The sequence below is a fragment of the Cynoglossus semilaevis genome, chromosome 2 (assembly GCF_000523025.1).
Source record: "Cynoglossus semilaevis isolate Cse_v1.0 chromosome 2, Cse_v1.0, whole genome shotgun sequence".
Lineage (NCBI taxonomy): Eukaryota > Metazoa > Chordata > Actinopteri > Pleuronectiformes > Cynoglossidae > Cynoglossus > Cynoglossus semilaevis.
In genome coordinates, this window is record NC_024308.1 from 16,811,523 (window position 1) to 16,830,046 (window position 18,524).

An 18,524-nucleotide genomic window follows, 5' to 3' on the forward strand; every position below is an offset into this window, starting at 1 on the left:
TCTTGTGCAGTCATTCAGGCCATTCACTGAGCAATTGACTGGGTTAAGTTGTCAGTGTTGTTAGGATCTAACCTCTTAGACTGACTGAGCCCATGCAGCTCATCTAATCCATCAGGTTATTACTCAGATTGTAGACGTTAAGTCATTGCAACTTATTATTATCGGCCGGTATTAGCATAATTATGTAATATCTGTAAGGATCGTTATTGGGTTTTCCTCCGATAATGAAAACCTGATGGGTTTCACAAAATGATGTGCTCTAAAAATAGTCTCGGGGCTAAACGGCTGTATATTAAAGTGAAAGTCACTAGATGGCAGCATTGCAGGCCATTTTATTAATCCATTCTAATAATCAGGGGATTGTATGCAAAATGCTGGTGCCAGCAACACAGTATAACAATAAACAAATACATATTACCGGGCCTATATCGGTATCAGTTGATATCAGAATCGATAATGAAGTGTTCGGAAAACATTGGCATAGCGGGTACCCAGAAAAAGCCCTAATCAATACATTTGTGGAAATCTACTATATGGAGATACATTTACCAATCATGATGGATCCAGACAAATATAGGTCAGACTGTTCTGAAGCTCTTTACAGTTGATTTATCTTGTCTGTAGCTTTACACAGAGCTAACGTCAGCTGGGCTTTCTAAGAAAAGAAAAAACAGCATTTTAGTCCAGAGCTGAGAACACAATTGTTTTTTTGTTTTTTTATCAGTGCTAACTGCCACTGGATTTTCTACAGCATTGTGAAAAGTTGTCAGTATAATTGCTGTAGTGTGGCGCGCTCCATCAGGCTGCCAATCTGCTCCACCTGTTCAGCCAGGGCAGAGAGCTTGTTTTGTGCCAACAGAGAGGAGGCTACACCCTTGACAGCTTCCAGGGTCGGGGCCAAAAAAACAGTTTGGAAATAAATTTAAATATATTAAATAAGATTCCCCCAAATGGTCCATGATGACTGGAAAATATTTAATGTTGTTGAGAATGCAATTTTAGTTCAAACTGTCCTTTTGCACCGTATTGTACTTGAAGTGTTGTAACTGGTAAGTATATCTACTGTTATCAGATTTCCCAGGTTAAACAACACTCACATACTTTTTTACATTTACCTCTTTTTGAAATTTAACTGCATCTATGCTTAATGCTGTGTTGTGTTTCATTTTTTTTCACGCTGTTTCATACTTAATATGCTCTGCTAAATCTGAGTCTCCTTCACTTGTCTTTGTTTTTTTCCCCTGCTGCATCTGTGTTGGAATGGTGAAGGAATCCTCCTCTGGGCCCCAGGTTAGAGCTCTTTTCTGTTTCAGTGATGAGCCTGAAAGAAGTGATAGAATCGTGTGTCCTTTTAATCTTGTCATTGTCCACTGCTACGTTATTCACACAGTTCTGAATAATCCTCTTTATTTCGTCGCTGTACCAAAGACTTCAGGTTTCAGAGGTTTTGATAAAATGTTAACTAACTTTTTCGGTTTCTTTAGAAAGGGTTTATAAGTCGGTCTCACTGATTTTTAATACCTGTGTCTGTCTAGGTGGTTTAAGCAGGGACCAAACCCACACACCAGATCCCAGGACTGGATCTTTTCTGGTGGATACTGGGACAGGAATTACAGCCAGCTTCCAGACATTTACTGATGGGCATTTCCTAAATAGACAGACAAATGTATTCTCATCTAATACCATGTGTACGGAGCGTCGTCCATGAAACCATAACATTCACTACAACTAAAACATATACAGAGTGACTTGATCATGACGTGGCCTTAAGCAGTTTTATATTGGTCAGACTTCAATCATCCGCGGTGATTGATAGTTGATGTAAATGTTGGGCTATGTGTAGCCTTTGTATTTGGACAGAGAGGTCTGTATGTCTTTGAGAAGAGGAGCTGATGCAGTCAAGTTTTAACGTCTTCTTTTATTGTTGTTTATTGTTTTATCTGTAAATTTATATCTGTACATAAGACAAGCACGTACATTTAAATTAGGAGTGATAAAAAAGAAGGAACAAACGACGTCTGTCAGGCTTTAGATTATTATAACACACTGTAAATTAATTGATTTTTGTAAAGAAACATGAATTACTCTGCTTGGTTCTTCACAACAAACTATGCATAATGAGGTCACAAACCCTTAAAAGTATTTAATTTGAAGACATTTTACCCTAAAAAAACTGCAGGACATACTATTTCAATTTACTGTTTTAAAAAAAATAACATGATTGTATTGGTTTATGTTTAAATTTGTGTGTTAGGGATGCTGGAGCAATTTCAGAATTATCTGAGAAATAAAGTGTGATTCAAACAAGTCATTTCTTTCACAAAATAGTTTGTCGGAGTATAACATTTACCCTGGGCATCAGACTTTCATTTGTTAAAACAAAAAACAAATGAACACTAAAGAATTGGAAAGAAAAGAAAAGAAAAGAGATTTATACATCACAGGGTGTATATGTTTTTAAATGTAAAAGTAAAACTTTCTTCATTCGCCAGGTTTCTCTTGGAATATAGGAAGGATCGAGACGCCAATGAGTTTGAGATCAGACGCTGATCTGAGTTTCAGTGAACAACGTGGCAGGGATGACTGCTTCTAATGTGAGAAGGAAAATGTCAGCCGTTACTGACGGCAGCACCTTAAGCTGATGAGATCGATGTGACCTCAGGTAACTCACACTATGACAAAACCACGTGGATAGGGTTCAGTATCTCCACCTCATGGTCACGAGCAGAATAGCAGATTAAACCCAGTTATAAAGCAGGTTTGAGAAGTACCGTTTGTGAAGTTAATTCCCTCCCTTACATTTAAAAGATCTTTCTTAAAAATTAATTAAAGATTTAGCAATTTTGTGTTAGTTTCCAATGTTTTATTTTAAGAAAATCATCCAGTATGGATGAGTCCAGTATTGTTGTTTTGTTTTTTCAGTTTATCCTGAAACAAACACCAAATGGAACAGTCAGTAAAGCTTGAGGATAAAACATGCGTGACTGACCCTAATTAAGAAATTAATTAAGATTTAAATAATTTGGTCTGTTATGTTTGAAGGGCTTTTTGAATTCTGTCTAACACTGGGAGCACTTTAATTAACAGTTTAACAGAAGCCTTTGTCGTCAAATAAATAAATGTAAGGAATTGGTTTGCCACATCATCATGGTCCTCAGAAACACCAGTGGGGGGCAGAGTTATGTCGTGTTGCTTTAGGACACTGACTCGGACCCACTGGACCAGTCACTACACTCTTTGTCAAAGTCAACAGTACATCAGTGTTTTTTTTACCTTGTGTCTGTGGCTCAGGAATGGTGAGGACACGGTCGTAATGTGTCGTGACATCAGGACGTTCAGTGTCTACTGTAAGACAGTGAGAGAATGTGGTTATCATTGTTCCTCTGATCTGATTTCTTCTCATGTGTCCTGGAGTGACTGAGTGTATTAAACTCTGTTGAGGCTCAGCCACAATAGGCTTAAACAGCATGAGCCTGATGGTCAAAGAGAACTGGGCAAATTTTGCAAGCTTACAGTCAGGTGACAATGTTCATTTTGTTTCCATACATAGTACATATTAATGACTCAGTTCTCATTGTTGCTTTTCTCATGGTGTTGGATGATTCTGTTTGTTCCCAGCGACATCTTCGTCCTTTCATCTTCCTCCTCTTGGACGACTTGGTCTTCACACTGAGAGAGAAGTGACGTCTGAGATACAACAGCAGAAATAACGTCTATTCAGATGGAGGTAAAATACAAATGTGTTTAAAATAATCTGGTACATTAGATTATTTGCTCATAGCACCCTCTTTCGGGGAGAGAGGAAGCTACATGCTCTGTACTGTGTTTGATAAACGTAGAGTAAGTGGTTGTATACTCCTGCAACAGTGCTTCTCAAAAACCTTGAAAAAACCATGATTATTGTTTCAAATTTGTATCCAACCCTTTGTCTGTAGAGGTTAGTGATGCAGGATTGGAATTCCCCTCCCTGTGAGTTTTAATCCAAAAAACAGTCCTAATAACTGATGTCCTTTTGTCATGTGGCCGAGTAAATGCTGACTAAAGTCCACTTCTTACCCTTTTATTCTCCTGACTGCAGACAGGTGGTGCCACTCTCCATCACTGTATTTCATTAGACTTCAAGCTGTAATTGTTGCTTTTAATTATTACATAACCATCATCCAGAGACAGTTGGAGGTCAAAGCAGAGATGGAGCTCTGCAGAAGACGAGGTGTTTGTTGTTATTGTGCATGTGGCTCTAAGGAATGGGGGGGCCGAGGGGGGCAGGGGGTAGTTAGCTGAGAGCTGCTGCTGAGCTGTGGACCACCTCTGTCAGTGGTCCTGAAGCCTACACAGACTCTCCCTGGGCGGTCACCACAGACCATGATGGGCAGAGCTGAGTGTATTGTAGCTGTACAACCAAACCACAAACACACAGTAAACATTACATATGTAATTTCATTATAAAATTATTTTGAACCTAATTAATTTACATTTACGTAATTAATTCATGCTTCTTTACTTTGGTTTCATTTCTACACATATTGAATGCAGAAATACATGGTTGAATTCACAGTCACAGTCAGGGAGTCAGCTGACACCATGTGATACACAGGGTATAATATGCTGTGTTCTACTTCCCAAATTAGTGGCGGTTAGAACTGGAAATGATGTAATCCCCACTTACAGTTTTCTTAGTTTTAATCTCTGAGGAAAGAAGGTGTTTTTGTTTCTGTTCATTTTGCAAACACAAAAATATTTCATATTAAAAATGACAGAAATGCTTTGAAAGTAACATTGATATGAAGAGCAGACATCGTTGTCATTTCCTCTACGCTCCTAGAACTAACACGGAGGAGGTTCACCTACTGCTGTTCACTGGAAAAACAAAACAACCCAAATGTACAATTATTCTGAGCAGGTCTTTAGACCTTCAGACTACAGGACCACATAAAGAGAAAAAAAACATCCACCTGGTCAAGATAGAGTCTCCATGGTATGTTGTTCCTGATTCAGCTGAGAACTGAAAGAAAATGCTAAAACTGACTGCTGTAATTAAATATAACAACATCACTATTACTCAACTCAAACCAGAAAAAAAAGTTTCTCTTGATTAATGTAATGACATAGCCTTCTGTTGATAAAATAAAACCAAAAAACATTTTGACCCATTCCTACATCTCCATATATTCCTCCACCATTCCTACATATATTTCCACCTGACATTAAAAACCTCTCACGTTTGTGCACTTCCTGCTGCTCAGTCCCAGCGTGGTCTCTCTGAGAAGAACAGCTTCTAGTTCTCATTTCCTGTACGAGGGACTGAGCCTCCTCCATCATCCTGACTCTGTGGTTTCCAGACACGGGGATGTCAGCCCAACGTCACCTCAGATAACTGTTTCCTCAAAGCTGATAAAACACAATAACAGTGATAAGATTGTTGCTGATGCATCACTGTGCTGGAACTCAATACGGCGCAACATAAAACAATATTTCACAGAGTCTTAGCAGCCGGTCTGACATAATGGAGCAGAATTGAGGGATGATCAAAAACAGCTTTTGGTTTAATGAACAGTCTGGGAGGGGAAAGTATTTATGTGAGGTACTGTGTACTGATATTTCAGAAAAGTGCAGCTGCAGAAAGAAGATCATTAGCAAAAAAAAAAAAAAAACAGAACGGGAGTTATATTATTTTTAGTACATGTGGTACTGGATGTAGTAAAACTGAGTCTTTTAATGTGTTGTAAAGTATTGGACAGCAGGGACAAATATGACATCTGTGTCCATGTTAATGATGAAATGATGATGAAACCTTTCAGATCTGGATCCACTGTAAACACATTTACACATGTATTCAAATCACACCTGATCTGATGTCTGGACAGGTCAGAGCAAAACTGGGAAAAATAAGAAATATGAACTTCAAAGAATATTATATGTATTATAAATATAATATATAAACTAATAACTCTCTTATTCTAAAAAATGATGTTTCTCTTTCTTGACCTTTTATTTATCAGGTAAATCCTGAAGCAGTGAACCTTGGAGTCTTTTACATGAGAGGCATGAAGACGAGCGAGTGGTGAGAAAGACTGGCTGAATGTGAATGTTCCTGAGGTCAGTTCAAGGTTCAGTGAGGTGAGGTTCTCCTCGCAGACATAAATATCTAATATCATAAATATCTATTAGAAACTGCAGAGATGTGAATAAGTAAATGAAGTGTTCATGTAGAAACCAAGATGAGCCAAGCAGAGTGACAGGAGGAAACCACTTTATTAACAGGTTCAACCACTAACATAGCACAAGAGTAAAAACAATCTTTTATTTGAAAAAATAATTGACCTGTTTTCAAACTAAAGCATGAAACAGACTGAAGTTGTATCATCCACAAATAACCCAAAGTCTTTTTTTAATTTTATTAACTATAACTAATAATATGATACACACCTGTTTTAAATGTTTTGCAGTCTAAGTTTAGTTTATAGTTTTTGGTTTAACAGTTTATTCAGTTTCAGTTTATTCAACTTGTACAATAACCATTGATTGGACTAATTCACCTGTTGAAGTGTTTAAGGCTCGTCACAACATCAGAGAAAAGGTTCAACTGAATGAGACAAATGCTATTTTCGGGGTCTTATTAAGATGAATCTTCATCCATTCTGTCTTTGACTATTTCAGTCTTTATTAATTTGAAAAGTATTGTTTAAATGTTTTCAGTGCCTCCAAACCTCAGAGTGAGGGACTGCAGAAAAGGTTACAGTCTGTATCATCATCAAAAATGTACTTTGAGCCAATAACTGTTAATGTCGATGTAGGGAGAAAGGGGAGACACGACAGCAGTCCTATCTACACAAGGGGGCGCTGCAGAAATCTTTTTGGAACCACTAAAATTGAATTCTGCTAAACCTACTTCAGGTTACTTAAGGTTGCTTTTGTCATTTGAATGTGAAAACATTCACAGGGTGAAGTGAGTGTGTTTTAGACTGAAGCATGTTCCTAAGAACAGAACTGTTCTCTCATCAAGGTTTACATGCTATATGCGTGCCTTCAGTGGAATCTTCATTATAAGGTTTGTAAACACTCGTGATGTGTGTTTAATGTCTGGTGTTTTTGTATAACAGAGCAGTAAAATTAATCATACTTCAGATTCTGGAGCAGGAATCAAAGAATCGGGTACAAGGCGTAGCTGGCAATGCCACAGGTGTTTGTTCCATCTCTGATCATCCTCATGTAGCCGCCTTCACCCCAGCCTGAACCCCAGCTGTTAAAAAGAAAGAAAGAAAAACAGATCATCTTTTGTATAATGTACTACTATAAAATATCACGTTTCATTTTCCTGTTGTTGTTCTGACCTGTTCTTGATGATCCAATAGTCCTGGCCTCCTTCAGTACCATATCCAACCAGCAGGACAGCGTGACTCAGATTGTTGGGGTTACAACTGGGCTCATCATATATCCCTGTAACAGTTGACACAGCATTTACATATTGTTCATAAGTCAACATTTATTACTGCTATTTAGGGCTAGGTGATGTGTAAAATAATTAGCATTATTTATTGTTTGTGGAATTATTTCTGTCTCTTTACTGGCAAAAAAGAAGTTGACTTCTATTGTGATGGACCAAAATAAATCTAAATTCTAAAAAGTAAAGAACTATAGTCTAATGATTATGTAATAATAATAATCCATTTGGAAAAGTTCTTTCACTTTAAGACAACCATATGCATGATTGCATGCATGATGGTTCTGGTGGGCCACATCAAATGAAGTGTTTGTGTGATCTACAGTATGTAACGTATATAATATTGTATAATTAAATTTGTGGACCTGAGCTGTAAAACAGGAAGCTCGCGTGATCTGCATCAATGGCCACAGTGATGGGACCGATGGTTGCCACAGCGTCAGCCAAGGCCTGCTCGTCTCCTTTGGGGATGAATCTGTAGTCTTTGATATGGGCCACAGCCAGCCTGCTGTCGTAGTAACAGGGCTGGGTGTCCTGTAGAGAGAAAAACTTGAACTGATCTAGGAACACAGTGCTGTAATACTGCTACTAACTGCTGAGGTGGGGATCGAACTGCCAGTCTCACCACTGAGGTGTAGGGATAGGTGTTCGTGGGCTGCAGCCCGTTGTTCACTACATAATCGTATGCGTTAGCCATCCAGGCTCCACTGCAGCCAAAGGTTCCGTACGGTTTGGAGCAGTCCACCAAGTTTTGTTCGCTCAAAGAGACGAGCTGGCCGGTCGTCTTGTACATCTGTCCTTCGATGGCTCCGGTAGTGCTGAAGGCCCAGCAGGAGCCACAGAAACCCTGGGATGATCATTTCACTCACTCATATTAGGTGTTTTCAGTTTTCAGACTAAAGTTAAAAAAAAAGATCAATCCATGCAGCTGTAACCTTATCTTACCTGATCTTTCACCTCCGTGACATAACCCATTTTCCTGTAGTCTACAAATGTGGCACCTAGCTTCTTAGCATGGTAGTGCAGCCTACGGGCAGAAACTGTTTGGCCTCTTTTTGCAAAGCGGGCATCCATTATGGCCCCCTGCAAAACCTGGTACTCTTGTCTTGTCTACATTTACAAAAAAGAAAATTATATTATTAATAAAATCAATAAAGAAAAGAGATTTTAACAAACAGCAATCAAACCCTAGGACGGAAAAATACTTTTTATATCAGGGTATTGTCATTATTGTCAACCCTTAAAATATTTCCTAAAGAATATAATTAACATTGAAGTGCATTTTTGTTTACTTTAGATTAGTATTAGATTTATTAAGTATCTTTTAAATCCTTGATGGACGTTTAAAAATCTGACCCTAAAAAAAGGTTTTTCACTTTATATCATGCGTGTTTCAAAAGTCTTTTTACATCCTAGTATTAGACTTGAAAATACCTGCCGAACTAGTACTTTACNNNTACTTTACTAATTATTACTTTTACTCCGATTATTTTACTCATGCCTATATTTAGAGGAAAAACTAGTACTTTTGCCACATGTGGTTCTCACCAAGTCTCCATATTTGTTCATCGCCATCGTGTATGACCTGATCCCCATTAAGAACCCTTGATTGTTGTCTTCAATCTTGAGCTTGTTGTCCTCCCAGATTGCCCTCCTCTGCAAGTCATCCTGCACAGTAAGATGCAAAATGTGTGGAGGAGGTCAGGTTATTCAGAGCACACATGCGCCGACTGTCATCAGTGTCACCGCGGGGTTTTGTCAGTCTCACCGTGTCATCGTAGCTGATGCCCAGGCTGCTCTTCCACATCTCCCACTCAGTCTGGACCACCTCATCGGAGTCTGAGGCCACATAACTCAACAGTACGGAGAGCAACAGTGCCCTCTGCAGGAAGCTAGCGTTCCTCGCTACAGACGCGAGATTTATTTTCTCAGATTAGTGTAGAGCCAGTGAATAAACTGAATTTAAATAATTGACATAACTGTGGCATGGAATAAATAAATAATTTCACCTCATTAATGATTACAATCATATAAGCAATTTTATATTTGCATAAAACCTTTCGTTTGACAAGTCCACACTGTTTTCTTTTGTATTTTTACTTTTCTAAACTTAAAATGACTATACTTCAACGAATATTTTTACTATATTTCTCTCCTGGATATTGAAGATCTATTATTTAAACTTAACCTAAAATTAGTTAGTTAAATATAATCTTTTTTTAAAATATCCTGTCCATCTTACCTGCATAGATGTGGGGTCGTTTGGTTCCCATGGTCCAAGAGCAGCTCAGGACAGTGAGAGTGTAACAGACATGCCGTCGACTTGCCTTATAAAGCCCTGCAATAACTACATGTTTCCCCCATACTTTTACTGAATCCCTAAATCAACACTTGGCAGCACATACCAAGGAGTCAGTCGACAAAAATACGACATGCTCCTGCTCCTAATACCTCATTATCATTTTTTTTTTTAAAGCGAAAGCGGTAATTTTGTTAATCTCTAAAGAAAATATCTGTTTTGTACGTGAACACAACACCTGACACAAAACCAGCAATGAAACAAAAACACAGCTGGTTTATTGCAGTTAAATGCAAATAAATCACATTTAAGTATTACATTTAAAACTTTTAAAACTAAATTGTATATTTAGAATTCTAATTATCTGTAGTTATCTGTAGTGATTGTTACTTATAAACTATTTAGCCTCTATTTACATTTTTGTTAAATTATTTAAATGTATTTAATTTAATTTAATTTAAAAATCTGTCAGGTGATTTGCATGTTATTTTCAAAAAGAATTTTAAAAATCACTTAAAAATTATCTGCATTGCTAAAGATGAAGTCTGTACATTTTTTAATTTATAAGAATAGAATTGCATCATTTAGGAAAATAATGTATTCATTTAGAGCTTTTAGTGTGAAAAATTAATGACATTTTTGTCAGAATTATGACGTTCGTTATCTTTTATCTTATAAATGTTTGTTTTATTTGAGTTTATGATTGTATAATCAGAATTATACTCCCTTAAGTATTTTCACTTCTGAGAACTTGATCTTGGCCATATTTTAGTAGATATACTAATAGTATTTTTTATTTATACAATACGTACATTTTTAGAAGAAGTAATTATTTCCCCTAAATTAAATTGAGATGTTTTTAAGTTTTGTTCTGTAGGTTTTTCTTCAGATTTATAAAATAAAATTATTAAAACAGAGTGACAGGGTTTGTTTCACAACCCCTTAAATCGCATCCATCCGGGTGATAACTGTGACTGTGAGCAGCAGCGACCCCTGGCGGCTATTTGTGCTGCCGTGTGTAGCACTGACTGCAGCAGAGGATGAGCTCAGATCTTCGGTCTGGACGGTCTCCGCCGCCAACACCCAAACACAGTGCGGTAAAAACAGGCGAGTGTCGCTGAGCTGAGCCTCTCTCTAATGAGTGAGTCGACGGGAGGAGCCATGAGTCACCAGTGAGTGAACTCTGTCTGCACCATGTCGTTCAAGGTAACACGGCTTTTTGCATCCGTCATGTTGTAAATACATGGTTAGGGCCTGAGGGGGAAAAGAGCAGAGATCACAGACCGATCCTGGCAGAGTGGAGACTTATTAGTGATTTTCAGAGATGTGTCCATGTCCAGACCAGAGGTTTTTTTAGTCACTAAGAGGATCGTGGATTTCAGAATTTGTGTATTGTCATTTACATTCACGTTCTCCGTGTGTCTGTGTAGGTGTGTTCTCTGCAGTTGTCTTGTCAGAAGCATAAACACTGACCTTGTCAAGTCCAGTGGAACCTCGTTTTGGTTCACATGAGGATCCAGTGAGCTATGACTGAGAGTCAATAGATTAAAGGTCCCTTCAGAGGGCATGGTGACATTTTTTACATGATATATCCTCACATATGTCTTAAAAAACAAATTAATTCATCTATATTTTAAAGAACAGTGGCACAACAAGTACTTGCTGTATCTTTCAAATGTTTTTGAGTAGAACATTTGAGTAGCTTAGTTTTGATTCCAAATATTAAACCTGGTACTAGGCCAGAGTTAATGAATGAAAAACATGTTTATTTTATACAAATTTCACAGTGGGCACTCCTGTCTTCATCTTTCCATCTGTTTAGGGCCCTTCAGTCTGAAACTGTTGAAATGTCCGTTTGATACCTCCCTTGTGTCTTTTTCTAAGATTAACATTGACTCTCAGTCATTAAAAGGCCCAGGTTCATATAAACCTGAATACCTTTTACTGAGGCCTGTAGTCCTTGAATTTAGGTCTTCATCTCCCTGGTGCTCTATATCACCGGGCAAGAGACCACCGACATCTCTCATCTTTTTTCTGTGGGTCAGGACTAAAGCAGTGGTCTCAAACTTGTGAGCTGAAGACCAACTAAAGCATTTGATGGAAAAAATGTAATGTTTTTTATCATCTAATCAGTGACCAGATGTAGGGGGGTTCGTGGGCCAGAAGTGGCCCCCGAGCCGGATGTTTGAGACCTGTTTTAAAATGTATTATCAAACTACAAATTACTGCTTATATTGCCGCTGTGGGTCGTGAACTTATACAGTAACGTCTGTTTTGAAAACCTGTGTGTGTTTTCTGGGTCAGTGGTTGTGGATTTGGTTTAGTAAATAATGAGTCGTCAGCAAAGAGGTTGATCCTCTCATTCATAACCACACATTTATGCTCTCACAATCGGCCCTGTGTTGTTTTCATTCTCTTCTCTCTATTGTCAGTGTGAATAATGCAATAATGGTGGTCTGAGGTCAGTGTTTGTTGTGTGTATTTACTCTCTAGAAGGAGACACCCCTGGCTAATGCTGTGTTTTGGGCAGCAAGAAAGGGAAACTTGGCTCTTCTTCAGCTGCTGCTCAACAGCGGCCGCGTGGACTCCGACTGCAAAGACAGTGTAGGAACGCTGCATGTCCAGGCCGCTCAGCTGCACGTTTTAACCATATACCATCCGTGGTAGGGAGACGGAGGTCTGGTGAATGTGTGTGCGTGTGTGTGTTTGCATGCGTGTGTGTGTGTATGTTTGATATTTAAATCATGTTGAGTGTGTGACATTGAGGAAAAGAACTCCATGTGTTATGTTGGAGAGAATACTCTTAACTTTCAAAGCTCCGTGAGTATACTCATGATTCTACTTTTATTGTGATACTTTGACGACTGACATGTTTCCCAGCAGTATGGCACCACAGCACTGATGGTCGCATCATACAGCGGCCATTATGAATGTGTCAAAGAACTCATCATGCAAGGAGCTGACATCAATTACCAGAGAGAGGTAAAAACAGAGTTTTGTCTTGGTCTTTTTTGTGACTCCTGTGTCTCTTTTATGCTCAACACAGATGTCTGTAGTGTACTGGTCTACTTGTCCACATTAATCCCACCTTGGCCAAGGAAAAATGTTCCTTTTTTATATAGGTCACTGATGTACAGGTACATGATATTTGTCCCAGATCCGCAGTCCCCAGTTGCTTGGCCTTGGTCATTTGGTGCTGGGCCACAGGGAAAAATAAACAACATGTTCTTTGCTTTTTATTGATTTTTACTTCGATAATCAGTAAAAAGTTCTTTCCCATGAGTCTTTCTTGATTACAAATATAAAAGCCTCTTATCTGATTCGATACTTCGGTCGGTATGGTCCGATGGGTGGCAGTCGTGGAGACTGCTCCCCCTGCGATCCGGTAACCCGGTACCGGATAAGTGGACGAAAATGGATGGATGGACATTTACAGGGCAAACCTCTCTATATATGTGGTGTTCATGGCTGATGAACTCTTTATAGATTCAAACTTTGTAATTATTTTAATTTTTATACTTTATTTTTTATACCTGTATATAATAATATTGTCTTCGATTAAACCATTCAATAACAAAGGTCAGAGACCTCTGCCCTATAGAGACAAAGCAGGTGTTAGTGAGAAACCTGCAACCTAAGCAAAAGCCACAGAAAAGGAATTGATCCAGTCAAGAAACAGAGAGGCACTAAACCTCTCTATCCTTCACCCTCGTCCCCACCCTTAAAACAACCACTCATTTTGACCGTGAAGCTTTTATAGAAATCAATCGAACAATTCCTGTATGAACTTCCTGTTCTCTGTTAACCATCATTTTCTTATTTGTCTGCTAAACTGAGTCAGGTTTTTCACACATTTTTTAATACTATAACGTTATGTAAGTGGTATTTACAAGTTTTGTCTCTTTGTCTATGGGTCTCATTTGATATCACCTTGATGATTTTGAGGATGATAAATTATATAATTACCAGGCTTTAATTTAGGAATGTCATCACATTTGTTTTTATAGTTGTAGTAGTTTTTGAAAAAAAAAAAAAGTACTATTATTAATGTAGTATATTTTGTTATCATCCTCTCCAGACAGGTTCTACTGCCCTGTTTTTTGCCTCACAGGAAGGTCATCATGACGTTGTGAAGCTCCTCTTTGAGTTCGGTGCTTCCACTGAATTCCAGACAAAAGTATGTCATAGAGACACGGGCCACAATATTCTGCTGCAAATAGAAATGGGACAAGATCGCCTATGTCCCCTGACTGTTGTGCAGAGATACAGTAGTAGAATTAAAACACCTTAAGACTGTGGTGTTGATGGTGACTTCAGATTCTTTGACTCTTTCCTGTGGCAGGACGGCGGCACAGCTCTCACTGTTGCTGCGCAATACGGACACTCTCAGGTGGTGGACATCCTACTGAAGAATGGAGCCAACGTTCATGACCGGCTGAACGTGAGGCGCATTCATTCTTCATTTGTGTTGACAAATTGACTGGTGGTTTGTTGTCTCGGCAGCCGGGAACCAGCCACTCAGGTTTCTTACTGCTGGATCAGAGCAGACTGACGTTCAGCCTGTGGAAAAGTACCATGGCACATAAACTCACAATCACACTGTTTGATTTGGAATTTAGATGCAGTTATGTGCTGAAGATTGGTGTTAACTAAAAGGGGACATTGTCTCTTGGATGTCTTATTGAAAGGCCGAGGACAAATCTGGTTCAGTGAACACAGTGTTCTTTAATGTTCCAGGATGGTGCCACACCTTTGTTTCTCGCTGCCCAGGAGGGTCACGTGACTGTGATTCGTCAGCTCATTGCCATTGGTGCGAAGGTTAATCAAGTCAGGGAGGTAAGGTGGCTGCCTCTTTTTTTCCACTTCCTGATTTCCAATAACAAAAAGTAAGAATGAACATGTTGTTATAGAGATGGCATGTTTGAATCTACCTAGATGTGCTTCAGTATTAACAACTTCTGCAGAGGTTTGAGTCCAGGTTTGATCTCTAGTCTGATCTGCTGAACATTTCTAGCCACAAACACACACTCAGGGGTGGAGTGAGGATATGTGACCACAAAACAGTACCAGTACGAAAACAACCTAACACAACATGGACCTTTTAAACTTTAGATCATCTTATCATGTTACAGCAACATGATCCACCTGTATGATCCTCTCAGAGCTCCATTACTATGTGTATGTACGACATTTACACAGTAAGACACACTCACAGACACACAACCTGCAGTCACCTGTGAAAAATTCGGTTGTGAGGAGCAGACATGACATCAGTGTGTGTTTGGCTGGACCAGGGTGGATGTTATTACCAGGTCTGTACATTTAATGCCTCCAACAGCTTAGTAGTTCGCTTTTTCACACATCTCCCTGCATCTCTCCTGCTGTTCATCCACATGTCCTCCAGGATGGCACTGCCCCCCTGTGGATGGCAGCCCAGATGGGACACAGTGAGGTGGTAAAAGTGCTGCTGTTACGTGGTGCAGATCGAGATGCTGACAGACAAGTAGGTTGATAAATTACTGTTGTTCACAAGTGGTAATTCATTGATGTTCTTAATATAGCAAATGGCATTTGATGAAATCTTTAAAACTCTCCAATCTCTCTCTCTTCAGGATGGATCGACAGCATTATTCAAAGCAGCCCTCAAGGGACACAGCCATGTCATTGAGGAGCTTCTCAAGTTTTCTCCTTCTCTTGGTCTTCTCAAGGTATTACAGTGTTGTTAATTGTGACCTTTCTTATTTTTTGACAGTAGCCGAATAATGATCCTTAGGTTTACTTATTATCTGCTTTAATGTTACATCACATAAACAATTGTAGTGCATCACATAAACAAATGTAGTGCTGGTTACACTACATTTTTACATAAAAGGCAATAATATTTGTTGTGACGTAAAGTTCAATCTTTAATGCTCTACATTGATTCTCTTTATTGGTTCCCAGAATGGCTCATCTGCCCTTCATGCTGCAGTTATGAGTGGAGATTTGCAAAGTGTTCTGCTGCTGCTGGGGGCCAGTGCAGACCCTGCTTTACCAAACAGGGTGAGGCCTCTAGATTTAACTACAGACTAAAGACGTGAGACATAAAACACATCTTTTCAACTTTGCCCTTGTTTGTTTTACAGAATAACGAACTTCCTGGGGATTTAACAAAGAACGAACGCCTCCTTAAGGTTTTATGTCCTAAACTTTCAAGTGGCAACAGCTGATGACAATCCTAGCCCCCAGCCTACCTTCCTGCCTGCTCCACTTCAATGTCCTAGGGAAATAAAGTAACAACTCCAATGTGTCAAATCTACTACAATACCACCGTTTACTGTTCATGGTGCTTGCTTTTCATTGCTGTAAAATGATAAATAAACCTGGACGAAGTACAGAAAAACACATAATGTAACTGGAAAACATTTGTCTGCCACATGCATCGTGTCCTCTCTGCCGGTGTTGTACAATGTACTTATTTATTTATTTATTTATTGTATTGGTATATTTTTGGATATATTTTGCAAACAATTTATTTGCATTACCCTTTTTAAAAAACGTAATAAAGTGTAAATTTGTTTATTAACCACGGAAGTGACGGTGTTGTTCTTAGGAACAAAAGTTGAATATAATACCATTCAAAATGTTCTTGATTCAAGTAGTTTTATACAACATAAGTTTAATGAAATTAAAAAGCAAACATAATAAATAGCAATGGTGTTAGAAAATAGAAAACATACAGATGTGGAACTAGGTTAACTGGAGATTTTAGACAGACTTAATGTATGACAGTGAGCACAAATGGTCCAATATGTGACTCCGTGCTGGAGTGTACCCCTCCCTGGTCTGACGAGGGCCTGAGCTCCTGAGGGCTAAAAATGTTAATAATGGAACTATCCAAAAGAAATGCAATTAGTGCAAATGCTTTAACTTAATACCTCAATAGTTCCTTAAATCTTAGTAGTATATATATAGTATATTTCTGTACCCTGATTCTAGCCCCAAATTAGCAATAATATTTTATGAGGAAATGATTGGCTCTATTTACCAAAAATGGTATTTTAATATTTATAATGCTGGACAAATGAAAATGAAAAAAAAATCATGCTTGGTCGATGCAACGGTTATAAACTTTGAATTTTTATCGGGACTGGTGATAAGCTGCAATAAATGAACGCATGATGTTAATCAAATATCAGAGGGAAAAGAAAAAGAAGGAAAGGAAATGAGACAGTAGATAGAAGCACAGACAAGAGACCGAATCTACAGATAAAAACATCTTTGTTTATTCAATTTTTTCTCAGGCTTGGTCTGAAAAAAACTTTTAAAAAAATTGCATTAATTATTTGCGGCTAAATGTTTTAGAATAATTTTGTTTATGTTTTTTATTAAGTTTTAATGATAAATGTTAAAATTGCGCATTGGTTATGAATGAAGGTAAAAGACAATAAACAAACAACCAAAATCCTCACATGAAAATACGCAGAAGAGTGACGGTGTCACGTGACATATGCGGAAGTGACAGTCAACTTTTGTTAAATCAGGAAGAGAAACTCGTCTTTGTTTTCAGTTTACTGTCGTTTTTTTAAAAAGAAATGAAACACGCGTGAAGAAGGTGATATTTAATTTAAAATTCACTCATAACAACACTCAAAGTTTTAACCGACGTAACATACTGCAAACTTATGGCTAGTGGCAGTTTACAGGTGAGTGTCACTATTGTTGTTCGTGTGATTCACTAGTAAAGATTAAAAAACGAGTGTAAGGAATACGAAACGTTTATTTGTCTTTAAAAGGTATATAATATAGTATATGAATATTCGAAACAAATATTGGATTAACTAAAACGACTATATGATAATTATTTATCATGACGCTATTTTTTTATCGTATTTTCTTAATATTTCAACTGCAGTCTTTTAACAGTGTAGTCACATTTTATTTTTATTTTTGTGCGTAGGATTTTAACCGTCCAACATAAACTGATACTTCTAATATTGTCACAGAAAGCCATAGATCTGGCCAACAAAGCTTCGACAGAAGACAAGGCCAAAAACTATGAAGAGGCTCTCAGATGCTACCAGCACGCAGTGCAGTACTTTCTCCATGCTGTCAAATGTAAGGAATCGTGCTTTAAAATTCAGTTTGTGTTTTTGATGCACAGTAATTGTGTTTATATACGTGTGAGTGTGTTGATTGGCTCAATTTCTACTTGTTGTACTAATTTGTATTTTACTGCAGAGGGCATGAAAAAGATCATTAAGGTTTGACGGTTGTGCACGCCTTAAAATGTGGAAAATTGGCCACCTGCGCAGTATTGCCCTTTGTTTTTGTGTAGCAACACTGCCCTCTACCGGTACATCGGGGTATAAACGTTTTCCGAGTGAAACAAAACCTTGTAGATTGCAGTAAATGCAACCGAAAGGATACAGAGCTTTTATTTAAATGTAAAGAAAAATAAATAAAGTGTGAGTGAGCAATGAGGATAATTAATTATTAAAGTTTGTCCTTGCACCCAGGTTGTGTTTCATGTCGCCATAACCTATGCTAATTGATTTAGTATATATTGGTTTCCAGTAACACTGTACTTGATGTATGGTTTGACTCTTCCTGTGTAAAAAGAGTCTGTGTGAAGTGAACTAACTTTCTGGAACATCCTCCCAAATACATTCATAGTTTATACTGGTTTTTTATGGGTTGTTGCTGCAGATGAGATTCAAAGTGAACGGGGAAAGCAGAGCGTCAGAGAAAAGTGTCAAGATTACCTGGCCAGAGCTGAGCAGCTCAAAGAGTTTCTAAAGAAGA

At 38.2% G+C, this 18,524-nt stretch overlaps 4 protein-coding genes across 6 annotated transcripts in view; 3 read left to right on the top strand and 1 right to left on the bottom strand.

Moving 5' to 3' along the window:
• osbpl1a (oxysterol binding protein-like 1A) overlaps positions 1–2,308 on the top strand; it is a 20,992-nt gene extending 18,684 nt beyond the window's left edge. Inside the window, exons 29-30 of the mRNA XM_025065547.1 lie at positions 1,270–1,290; positions 1,536–2,308. Coding sequence (XP_024921315.1) covers positions 1,270–1,290; positions 1,536–1,638 — 124 coding nt within the window. The 3' untranslated portion in view covers positions 1,639–2,308. The remainder of the gene's footprint in view (positions 1–1,269; positions 1,291–1,535) is intronic.
• Positions 2,309–6,005: 3,697 nt separating this feature from the next.
• cts12 (cathepsin 12) lies at positions 6,006–10,065 on the bottom strand. The gene is made up of 8 exons (XM_008307146.3): positions 9,684–10,065; positions 9,210–9,346; positions 8,990–9,109; positions 8,387–8,551; positions 8,067–8,288; positions 7,807–7,975; positions 7,332–7,437; positions 6,006–7,240 (listed from the first exon to the last, which is right to left on the bottom strand). The coding sequence occupies exons 1-8, from the start codon at positions 9,712–9,714 to the stop codon at positions 7,141–7,143; spliced, it is 1,050 nt and encodes a 349-aa protein (XP_008305368.1). The 5' UTR covers positions 9,715–10,065; the 3' UTR covers positions 6,006–7,140.
• A 676-nt stretch (positions 10,066–10,741) lies between these two features.
• Positions 10,742–16,303, top strand: ankrd29 (ankyrin repeat domain 29). 3 transcript variants are annotated; one of them, XM_025054259.1, is made up of 10 exons: positions 10,742–10,946; positions 12,234–12,417; positions 12,624–12,722; positions 13,819–13,917; positions 14,083–14,181; positions 14,478–14,576; positions 15,145–15,243; positions 15,353–15,448; positions 15,684–15,782; positions 15,866–16,303. In XM_025054259.1, the coding sequence occupies exons 3-10, from the start codon at positions 12,642–12,644 to the stop codon at positions 15,947–15,949; spliced, it is 756 nt and encodes a 251-aa protein (XP_024910027.1). In that variant the 5' UTR covers positions 10,742–10,946; positions 12,234–12,417; positions 12,624–12,641; the 3' UTR covers positions 15,950–16,303. The 3 variants fall into 3 exon arrangements, with proteins under 3 accessions (XP_024910027.1, XP_016895444.1, XP_008305367.1); XM_017039955.2 differs by having other exon boundaries at positions 12,234–12,403; XM_008307145.3 differs by having other exon boundaries at positions 12,234–12,344.
• Positions 16,304–17,225: 922 nt separating this feature from the next.
• Positions 17,226–18,524, top strand: part of LOC103376678 (vacuolar protein sorting-associated protein 4B-like) — a 5,572-nt gene continuing 4,273 nt past the window's right edge. Inside the window, 3 exon segments of the mRNA XM_008307144.3 lie at positions 17,226–17,425; positions 17,726–17,837; positions 18,429–18,523. Of these exon segments, the coding sequence (XP_008305366.1) occupies positions 17,405–17,425; positions 17,726–17,837; positions 18,429–18,523 (228 nt within the window). The 5' untranslated portion in view covers positions 17,226–17,404.